Raw genomic sequence first — 10,000 nt, 5'->3', positions numbered from 1 at the left:
AGATTGGGGGGCCTTCGGGAAATGGGAAAACAAGGTAAATACGGATTTCATTTCATCAATGTAATCTCTATTTTGGCCTTATAAGACTTTATTTCCTCGTCCACTGAAAGTTATTTAATTGTAACAATATTACGGCGACAACTTGGTTGTTTGTGAGGGATTTGAGTGTTTGAATGTCTTGAATTCACATGTACACCGGGGAAGTCGGCACTTGCAGCACCGTGAAACTGCACGTCTGCCTCACAGTTGGGTGGTTGGTCCGAATTTCTCGCATGCCCACACACCTGCGTAGGGGTTTAACCCCCCCCCCCCCCCCACATACCAGAATATGTCTTTTGCGTGGCTCTGATACAATCCTCAAAAGTAAAATCTCCACACAAACTGGGTGGGGGGAAAACACTTGTCAAAATGATGTACTAATTCCGTTAATCAGTTCGATGTGTGTGCGCTTCAGATGACTGTGCATAACCTGTACATATTCGACCGTAATGGCAAGTGCCTGTATTACAATGAGTGGAATCGGAAGAAGCAAGCTGGTATCTCAAAGGATGAGGTACAGTTGATCCTTTTTGTTTTTGCATCGCAGTGGTCACAAAACAAATACCGATGTCGCATTCGTTGGAAACTTTCAAACAACCGATATTTGAGCACAAACGGTGCGGATACATTATACAAGCAGACAGTTTATTCAATACACTAATCGCAGGCACATATTGGGCATGTGCTGTGAAAAATAGCAAATACAATTGCTTACTAATTTTAACATATAGTTGCCCCTTTGCTGCTGTGAAATGTAAATTTCTCCGCTGAGAGACTAATAAAGGCTAATCCAATCTCTTGGTGGATAAGGCACGCACACCGGAATGTCCTGTGAAATGAGCCACAAAATCATGATGTAAAACGATTTACATTTGGTTTACTTATGATAATAATAATAATAATAATAATAATACATTTAATTTCTAAGTGCCTTTCAAAACTCTCAAGGACACTTTTCACCGTTTCTTACAGTACTTTTTAAAAATCCCCAGTTTTTGGGATGACATTGGTTTCTATTCATTTTAATAGGGAACGTTGATTTGAAACAATAATAGATTGAATCAAATCCTGTTTTGAAAAAAGCTGAAAAAATATATATAAGTGACCCTTTTGCCTGCAGGAGTACAAGCTGATGTACGGCATGCTGTTCTCCATCCGCTCCTTCATTAGTAAAATGTCTCCTTTGGACTCGTATCCTTTTGGCAAAAGTCTTTCAGTGCTTTTCGTTTGCATTGCCCTTGTGTCCCTTAGCCATTTTCAGGAAGGAGGGCTTCCAGTCCTTCCAGACTAGCCGCTATCGTCTTCACTACTTTGAGACCCCCAGTGGACTCAAATTTGTCATGAACACCGATCTTTCTGTGAGCAACGCTCGGGATGCCCTGCAGCATATCTACAGCAATGTCAGTGAGCCGCCACGCAAATCCACATTCACCATTCCGACGTGAATGACCTGTATGTGCACGTGTGTTTTTTTTTCAGCTGTATGTGGAGAATATCGTCAAGAACCCGACATGCATTCTGGGTAACACATTGGAGAGTGATCTCTTTTCCACACGACTGGACGCCTTCATCAGGGCTCTGCCATATTTCAATCCACGCACCACTTGACGCGTTTTTTTTCTTCTTATTATTTTTATGGTTTTGAAGGACCTCGTTATTTTCTGTTAAATATAAAAGTGGTGCAATACTCACATGAGCTTTGGGTCTTTTATTAAAAAAAAAATCCAAAACGCCAAAATTTGAGACTTCATCCATTCTTCCTGTATCATTTTTCACTGATCAAGCTGTCATCCATTTAAATGATAATAAAGGTATCCTATTTTATTTTTATACATCCTTGTTACCTTACTACCATCCTTCCTCACTTCCTTATCTACTTCCCTCATTTCATCCTTACTTTTTTACCATGCTTGTTTGATTCATGTCAGGTCCTTTCCTGCCACCTTCTATCCTTGACGTGCAGCCTTCCTTCCTTCCTTCCTTCCTTCCTTCCTTCCTTCCTTCCTTCCTTCCTTCCTTCCTTCCTTCCTTCCTTCGTTATCACCCTTGTTTCTTTCCACCTATCCCTATTACCATTCTTTCACAGGTGCTTGTGTTGTTAATGCTTTATTTATTTGTTTAATTACGTTGATTTATAAAGTACATAGCTACTTTTGGGCTCTCCGTATATTGATCTGTAGATTTTTTTTAATCAGGCGGGGCAAGGGACATCCCTTCTTTTTGATTTGTGCATTTGCGGGAAGCAAACAGACAGCCTGATTTGTGATTGGTCATTCATGTTGTCAATCATCCATGCTGTCGCGTCCCCTTGCTCTGACTGGTGTAAATTTTCATTTACACCAGAAACAGGCCGTCTCGCGACGACGTGAGACGATGCCTGACAGTGCGTGCTAACGCTAGCTATCTCGTCTTGTCGAGGTACGTTTGACACACACATGCACTCCAAACCCGCGTTATACAATGTTTTTTTTCTCGTTGGGCTTCGCGGAGGAGTCGAGTTAGCACCGTGTTAGCCACTTCCCCCAAACAGCGAATGAGAAGCTAACTGTCCGCTGGTATTGGTCTGCGATTGGCGCACACAGCTTCCGGTGGGCGGGGATAGAGAAAAAGGATACTGTACTTCACTTTTCTATTTTTGCCCGTCACACACTTGGAGTCTTCGCGAGGGTCTTTGGAGAAGCAACACGCTGAAGAAAATTATTTTCACGAAGTAAGCCCCTCACGCACACATGCAATCAAATAGAAGTTTGTGCATGCAAACATCAGACGTTTTGACAGCTTGCAGAAAACAGAAAGCTAAGGTGTGAAAGGGGGGTGTGGATTCAGTGGTGACATGCACAGAATTCCCAAGCCTTCACAAATATTTAGTACAGTCCATACCCATAAACGTGCATTTGAAAAAAAAAATCGTTAAAAGAAACAAACCCTACATTTTTCACTAGAAATTGAGAATATGATTAACAATTGAAACTTGTGAATGAACCTAAAATGCACGGAAACCTTGACAGTCGCACTTAATTGAGGTAAAGTTATGAATCCACATGTCATTGTTCAACATTTCACTACTTTGTTCTGTCGCAAGGAGCTAAAGCATCAGGAAGATGATGTCGCTAGACAAGTCCGAAAAGATCTCCGTTAGCCGTCAGCCCCGACCCTCGTCAAACGGCAGTGGTCAGAGCACCGTGACGTCATCTGCTCAGCGCATCCCAAGGAAGCGTTACTCCGTAGGTCTCGCTTTCAAGGGGCCAGCCAAGCGACGCCGCCGCATCCGCAGCGAAGGTCATGTCGAATCACTGCTGCCTACTCACTTCCTGTTGGGTGGAAACATCTTCGACCCTCTCAACCTGAATTCATTGTTGGATGAAGACATCAACAGGTGAGGACGAGGACGTGGCAAAAGAGCATGTCGCTTAAAGGACAACCGACATCTCTGGACAAGTTGTGTCCATAATTTGTAAAATCGCTTCAAATGACCTCTACTGAGCGTATTTTACAAAGATTCCACCTCATATAGCTATATTTTACGTTTTAACACTCGCGCAAATATTCCGGAAGTCTTGTTTTTGAGTTGGTGACGAGTCCTCACCCTACGTCACTGAAGGAACGCCCCTCAGCGAGAAAGGACATACCTGGCATCACCTCAATGCATTTTGCGGTACTTTGTTTGGCCTGAAAACTTCGTGTTGATCCGTGTTGATGGCGAAATTAGAAGGAAAACACATAAATAACGCAATGGTGTATCGTTGTATGTTACACCGAGACAACTCTTTGATATTTGTTGACAAAAATTCCAAGCTGAATAATAAAACTGCAGTAAAGTCTCGTTATATCGATATTCTCGGAAGTCGGAAAAAATATCGATATAACCGGACTATCGATATATCCGATCCTGCGGAAATAGTATCGTAATAAGCAGTACTATCGATATAACCAATATCGATATAACGAGACTTTACTGTATTTCCAATGGAGCTCTACCGCCATCTTTTGCATTTTCTGTGACACTGCACATCAGTCTTGATCCCTCAAAATGACCCCGAAGACCTTCTTTAATCGATTGCAGACATTTATACTTTCCTCTTCAGAACTATTTGAATCATATTCATAACTGGATGTTTAACAAGAAAGCATATTCTCCGAATCTGAAGCCATTGTTTTGATTCTCGAGCAAGGCAAGACGTCTTGGCGTTACACCACGAACAAGGGGAACCTTCTGAAACGGGCCACCTCCGGGTTCAATTTGAAATAGTTTTTGGACACTTTAAGTCATTTTTATTGGTGTTTTGCATTTGGCTAAAAATATCATACTGCGTGTTTTGGGTATTTTATATGCTATAAAACGTTTTTATGATGTCAGTTAGGAAACAAAAAAGTGATGTCGGTTGTCTTTTAAAGACACATAAATGATTGAAATAAACGTAGTTAATCTCTTTACATTCTCTTCTATTTTTTAATAGTACAGTAATCAATTATTTACACTTAGTTACACCCCATCACCGACTTTATGCATTCTGGGCTTTATCTGTAACATCCATGTGTCTCTCGGCTGCCGTTTCCCCCCCCCTCATTTCTCATCATAAGGGCAACCAATCAGACGACTCCAAAGTCTTCACCCCTCCCATCCCGCAGCAGAGACCCTGTAGACATCCTGGTACCCCGAGACATCACGGATCCTTTAAACCTGAAGGATGAGGGAAGACCAGGCGGCGGGGCTGAAGGCGCCGTCCTGCTGTCCCCCCTCAAATCAAGAAGGAGACACAGGAACCATCATGGCGGCGACAAGGAGGCAGTAAAGCGTCCCATCTTTCCCTCCACAGATGGACTGACAGGTGTGGCACCCGCTGGCTTACGTACAGTGGAGTCAACCTCCGTGGGTTGGAGACCATGACTATTCACTCATTCACTGCCATTCAGGAATTTATTTGAGAATTGAAAATATGACGTAGAGCGGCATTCCCGAATTTGTTCGAGTTTTGTTGTTTTATGCTTGGGTGCCGATAAAGCACTGGCCAGACCTCTGGCAATGTTTTTCCCTTCCACAAGGGGGCAGAATTTCCCTTTTTTCCACGTTAACACTTTAGTTAAAACGCTCTATAAACTATTATGTATGTATTGCATTTTATTTTGTATAGCTGCACTGATTTCAAGCTCATATAACTCCAGGCCCATATAATTTAGGAATTAACTTGCTTTTTTCTGATGAAAGAAGTGAGTCTAAGGTTTTAAGGTTGTATTCAGAATCAGAATCAGAAAACCTTTATTCGTCCCACAGTGGGGAAATTTGCATGTTTATGTACTCCTCAAACTCAATATTCTGTAGGTCTTGGAATTCGAGTGAAAATGACAAAAACCCTGGCACAGAGTGCATATTGCACATATGACAGTCAATGAGTTAATAAATGTCTAATTGTGGCAGGGATAAAATACATTTAAAAGTTCTCTGCATATGGTCTCACCTGCCCGTTCCCAACGTCGATACTATCAAACTCTACAGACTATGTTTAATTGTTACAGTTCCAGAATTGTCCAGAGAGGGCAGTGTGGCAGTTTCACCTCTTCCTTGTGAACTCAATACGGCCATCACCTGTCGTGAGGACATCGCGCCGCCCCCGATCCTTCCAAGGAGGCACTCGCACCCTCCTCCGAGCACCGCACGCAAATCCGGTGACCGACGCCAGAGGGGTCGACGGCGTACCACCTCGGCGAGGTCATCGAGTGCCGTCATGGACAAGATGGAGGTCACCCAGTTCCACACGCCGCTGGCGGGAGGGCGAGAGCCCGACAAGTGAGTGTGTGAAATACAAACACTCGGATCTCATTTGATGAAGTCTTGTGACTGATTTGCTGCCATTCCTGAATTTATTTGGGAATTGAAAAGCGTGACGTGGAGCGGCATTCCCGAATTTGTTCGGGTTTTGGTTTTTCTTGCGGGGGTGCCGATAAAGCGCATGTTAAAGGACTATATACATCAATATGTATCTATTGTATTTTGTACAGCCACCCCCATTTCACGCCCAGATAACGCTAGACCAGGGGTGTCAGAGTGGTTTTTTTTTTTTGCCGTGGGCCACATTGTAGTTAAGGTTTCCTCTCAAGATTCGTTATAAATTCTATTAAATCTATTACAATGTTTCATCCCCTCCACATATTACATATCGAGCGCACAACAAATTGAGAAATAACCAGTTTTCAAATCTGAACTAAAAAATGACTGTTATTGTGGTTAACATGGAACAATGTGAAATTTTGGTTCAGATTTTGATTTGCCTTCGTGGGCCGAATAAAATGATGTGGTGGGCCAGATTTGGCCCCCGGACCTTGACTTTGTCACCTGTGCTCTAGACCCATAGAACTCTTTTTTTCGCTGATGAAAGAAGAAAGGCTCAGATTTATATCCCTGAATTGCATGTTTATGTAGTCCTAAAACTCAATATTCTGTGGGTCTTGCAATTTGAGTGAAAGTGACAAAAACCCTGGCACTGGAGTGGACACATTTTTGCACATCATCTAGCAGAGAATAAATTAAAGTGGTGGATAATTGACAAATAATGTTTTCTGACTGTTGCTCAACAGGTGCACACGCAAGCCTCCGCAAAAGGACAAACGTCTCTACCGGCACGGGAACTATTGCCGCTTCTACGGTTACCACGGGTTCTACGGCAACGGGTGGGAGGGGCGCGTGGGTCCGGCGGAGGACGCGCGGCTGCGCCTGCTGCAAGCCAATTGGTTCCAAGACAAGAAGGTGCTAGATGTGGGCTGCGGGGCCGGTCACCTGACTCTCACCGTGGCGCGCGCTTTCAACCCCTCGCACATCCTGGGGGTGGAGTTGGATTGGCGCTTGGTGCGTGCTGCCAGGCAGAATATCAGGCACTTCCTGTCACATGACCTCGTGGAGGCGGAAAGGAAGAGGAGATCCTCCATGGTGTTGTGCTCCTCCTCAAGTAGCGAAGGAGTTGAAACGAAGGAGGATGAAGCTGTGCGTCTCATGGCGTTCCCGCTCTCACTGAGGGTGAGTCGCGGTCCTCTGGCCGCGCCCCCTCTCCTCCTGACCGCTCCCTCACCCTCGCGCAGGTTTCCCAACAACATCTCCTTCATTCAGGTTAGTGTCGCTCACGACTTCCTGCTTGTGGTCAACATGGCCTGAGAAATGAACACCCTCCCGCAGGGGGACTACGTGTCAGAGGAGGAGGCGTGGCCTGGGAGGGGTCAATATGATGTCATCATGTGCCTCTGCATGACCAAGTGGGTGCAGCTGCAAGCCGGTGACGAGGGCGTGGCCAGACTTTTCCGACGAGCCTATCAGAGCCTGTCCCCGGGCGGTTTGTTCATCCTTGAACCGCAGCCGCGGCGACGCGACGGCCGCAGCAAGAAAGCCTCAGTAATACGCACGCACACCTGCTCGTCGGGGTTCACTCTTTGATTTGATTTGATTGACGATGGATGACTGGTGTTGTCTTCTAGGCAACCACATCAAATCACTACAGGAATTTACAAGTGAGGCCAGAGAACTTCACTTCCTACTTGATGGACACTGTTGGCTTCAGCTCCTACAGACTCCTCACACACACTGGTACACACACACACGCACACACACACACACACACACACACGCACACTGGTACGCACACTGATACACTCACTAGTACAGTCACACACTGGTACACACGATTACACATATGGTACAGACACATACACTGGTACACGCACAGGTACACACACAAAGACACACATACAGGTGTACACACAGGTACACACACTGGTATACACACACACGGACGCACACTGATACACTCACTGGTACAGTCACACACTGGTACACACGCTGGTACACACTGTTACACAGATGGTACAGACACACAATGGTACACACAGGTACACACACAAAGACACATACAGATGTACACACTGGTATACACACACACAGTGATACACATTGGCATACACACTGGTACACACTTATGCATGCACACGCGTACACACACACACACACGCACACACACTAGTACACACGCACACTGGTACATACGGTGGTACACACTGGTATACACACTGCTACACACACACACACACACTTGTACACACACTTATACACGCACACTGTACACAAACTTGTACACACACACACACACACACACCCTAGTACATACACTGGTGCACAAGCAATCTGGTACCCATACTGGTGCACACGCAGGTACACACACACACGCGCGCACGCAAACACACACACACACACACACACACACACACACACACACACACACACACACACACACACACACACAAACACACACACACCCTAGTACATACACTGGTGCACAAGCAATCTGGTACCCATACTGGTGCACACGCAGGTACACACACACACACACGCGCATGCAAACACACACACACACACACACACACACACACACACACACACACACACACACACACACACACACACACACACACACACATACACACACACGCATACTGATCTGAATTTTGTTTGCAGGTGAGAAACAGCCTATCTACCTGTTCCACAAGCAGTGAGCCCCCATACGGTGATGTGACCTCTTGACTGGATGACGCCCCACAAACAGGAAGTGATGCTCATTTGGTTGTGTTGAGCTCAAACTGGACGTTTCCTCATCATGCATATTGAGGGCATTTTGGGATAGTTACGCTGAAGTCCGTGTGGCAGTGTTTTCGTGCCAGCTTTTGGGTTTCGGAAGTCGCGCGACCCTCCGTCGGTTTTGTGCAATGCTTGACTTTCTATGTGGTGGCGGGTGAGTTGGAGTTTGCGCGGACTGACTGGGTTGGAGGCGATTGGAACTCACCTACGGCGTTCTCTTTGGAGTAAGATGACTGAACTTGAGATTTTTTTCAAGGTCAAATTGTACATGGACGTCTCCTCGGCATTTTACTCGTAGGTTTTACACAGTGGTTTTATAACAAAGCATTTTTAAATCCTTAAAACTGTTAGGGGAAAACTATCATTTTTAGATTAAGCCCTGGCCAATATCCTTTATTTATTTTTCATATTTTTTTTTTTTTCGAGGTCAGGGTGGTCTCAACTCAGGCAGAACATCTTACTGTTTAAAGATAGTTTGTTAATCTTTGCAGCAGAAAGGAAAATAGACACATAGTATGTCAGCACTCAAAAAGAAACAAACATGAATGAATTAATTCATCTTTCCCTCCAGGTTATCGACATATGAAGCGTCTCAGCAATTTAATGAGTGACGTCCTTATCCCCCTCCAAAATGTATATGTAAAATGCTTATATAGTTCTCATTCCAGATGAAAAAAAAATACATTTTGGTGCAGATTTTAGCTCGCATCATGGAAATTGACATGTTTGCTAAAATGACAATGCGGACCGGATTTGGCCCTGGGGCTTTGAGTTTAACAACTGTACCCCAAACTGTTACTCTTCATTTCTCTTTGGGCTGAAAAAAAAAATGAGCAGAAAATCTATGCGGAAGATGAAAAAGGGCATATCTCCAGTTAGTGTCTCAGAAGAACTTTGGATTTGAGGAAGTTGGCAAAAAAATCTATGTAGACTCAGTGTTAGACCCCGTGTTAGTCATATCCACCCCTCTGTTTTTATGTCACCAAAAACTGGGAGAGAACATGTTTTTGCCTTTCTGCCTGTGCTGCCGCATCATTCAAATAAATCAATGCATCTGATTAGAATTTCACCCAAAGATATCATCGATTCCTTCATGTGCTTAAATGGAGTGCATCTAACAAGCAGACTCCACTACCCAGCATGCATTGCTCAGCCCGGCAAATCCCTAAAGAGGATTTCTGTGGAATCCCAGGACAACATGCCGCCGAAGCGAGACGGTGAGATGAGCTTTTTGTTATTTTTCTTTTCAAAATGCTTCTTAGCATTGTGCGTGCGTTGGCTTGATTCATACGCTGCGTCCCTTTCCAGATACTCAGCGAGCGCTGCAACTGATGGAGGCCTGCTCGG

The 10,000-nt window shown here is 44.7% G+C and overlaps 3 protein-coding genes across 4 annotated transcripts in view; all 3 read left to right on the top strand.

The window, feature by feature from the left end:
* Positions 1-1,730, top strand: part of trappc1 (trafficking protein particle complex subunit 1) — a 1,759-nt gene extending 29 nt beyond the window's left edge. Inside the window, exons 1-5 of the mRNA XM_089017830.1 lie at positions 1-34; positions 455-553; positions 1,160-1,230; positions 1,301-1,439; positions 1,519-1,730. The exon at positions 1-34 is cut by the window's left edge and continues 29 nt beyond it. Coding sequence (XP_088873956.1) covers positions 455-553; positions 1,160-1,230; positions 1,301-1,439; positions 1,519-1,647 — 438 coding nt within the window. The 5' untranslated portion in view covers positions 1-34 and the 3' untranslated portion in view covers positions 1,648-1,730. The remainder of the gene's footprint in view (positions 35-454; positions 554-1,159; positions 1,231-1,300; positions 1,440-1,518) is intronic.
* Positions 1,731-2,339: 609 nt separating this feature from the next.
* LOC148901988 (7SK snRNA methylphosphate capping enzyme-like) lies at positions 2,340-8,670 on the top strand. Of its 2 annotated transcripts, none has more exons than XM_088990164.1 (8): positions 2,340-2,457; positions 3,122-3,415; positions 4,621-4,868; positions 5,554-5,824; positions 6,613-7,138; positions 7,205-7,417; positions 7,501-7,609; positions 8,534-8,670. In XM_088990164.1, exons 2-8 carry the CDS (start codon positions 3,141-3,143, stop codon positions 8,569-8,571), a joined length of 1,680 nt encoding a protein of 559 aa, XP_088846290.1. In that variant the 5' UTR covers positions 2,340-2,457; positions 3,122-3,140; the 3' UTR covers positions 8,572-8,670. The 2 variants fall into 2 exon arrangements, with proteins under 2 accessions (XP_088846290.1, XP_088846289.1); XM_088990163.1 differs by having other exon boundaries at positions 2,375-2,749.
* Positions 8,671-9,629: 959 nt separating this feature from the next.
* Positions 9,630-10,000, top strand: part of LOC148901987 (disks large homolog 4-like) — a 16,486-nt gene continuing 16,115 nt past the window's right edge. Inside the window, exons 1-2 of the mRNA XM_088990160.1 lie at positions 9,630-9,870; positions 9,962-10,000. The exon at positions 9,962-10,000 is cut by the window's right edge and continues 72 nt beyond it. Coding sequence (XP_088846286.1) covers positions 9,630-9,870; positions 9,962-10,000 — 280 coding nt within the window. The remainder of the gene's footprint in view (positions 9,871-9,961) is intronic.

This window comes from Hippocampus bargibanti, linkage group LG02, assembly GCF_051943395.1.
Source record: "Hippocampus bargibanti isolate YZ-2025 linkage group LG02, ASM5194339v1, whole genome shotgun sequence".
In the NCBI taxonomy this organism is placed as follows: Eukaryota; Metazoa; Chordata; class Actinopteri; order Syngnathiformes; family Syngnathidae; genus Hippocampus; species Hippocampus bargibanti.
This window is presented reverse-complemented; position numbering and strand designations above follow the sequence as displayed.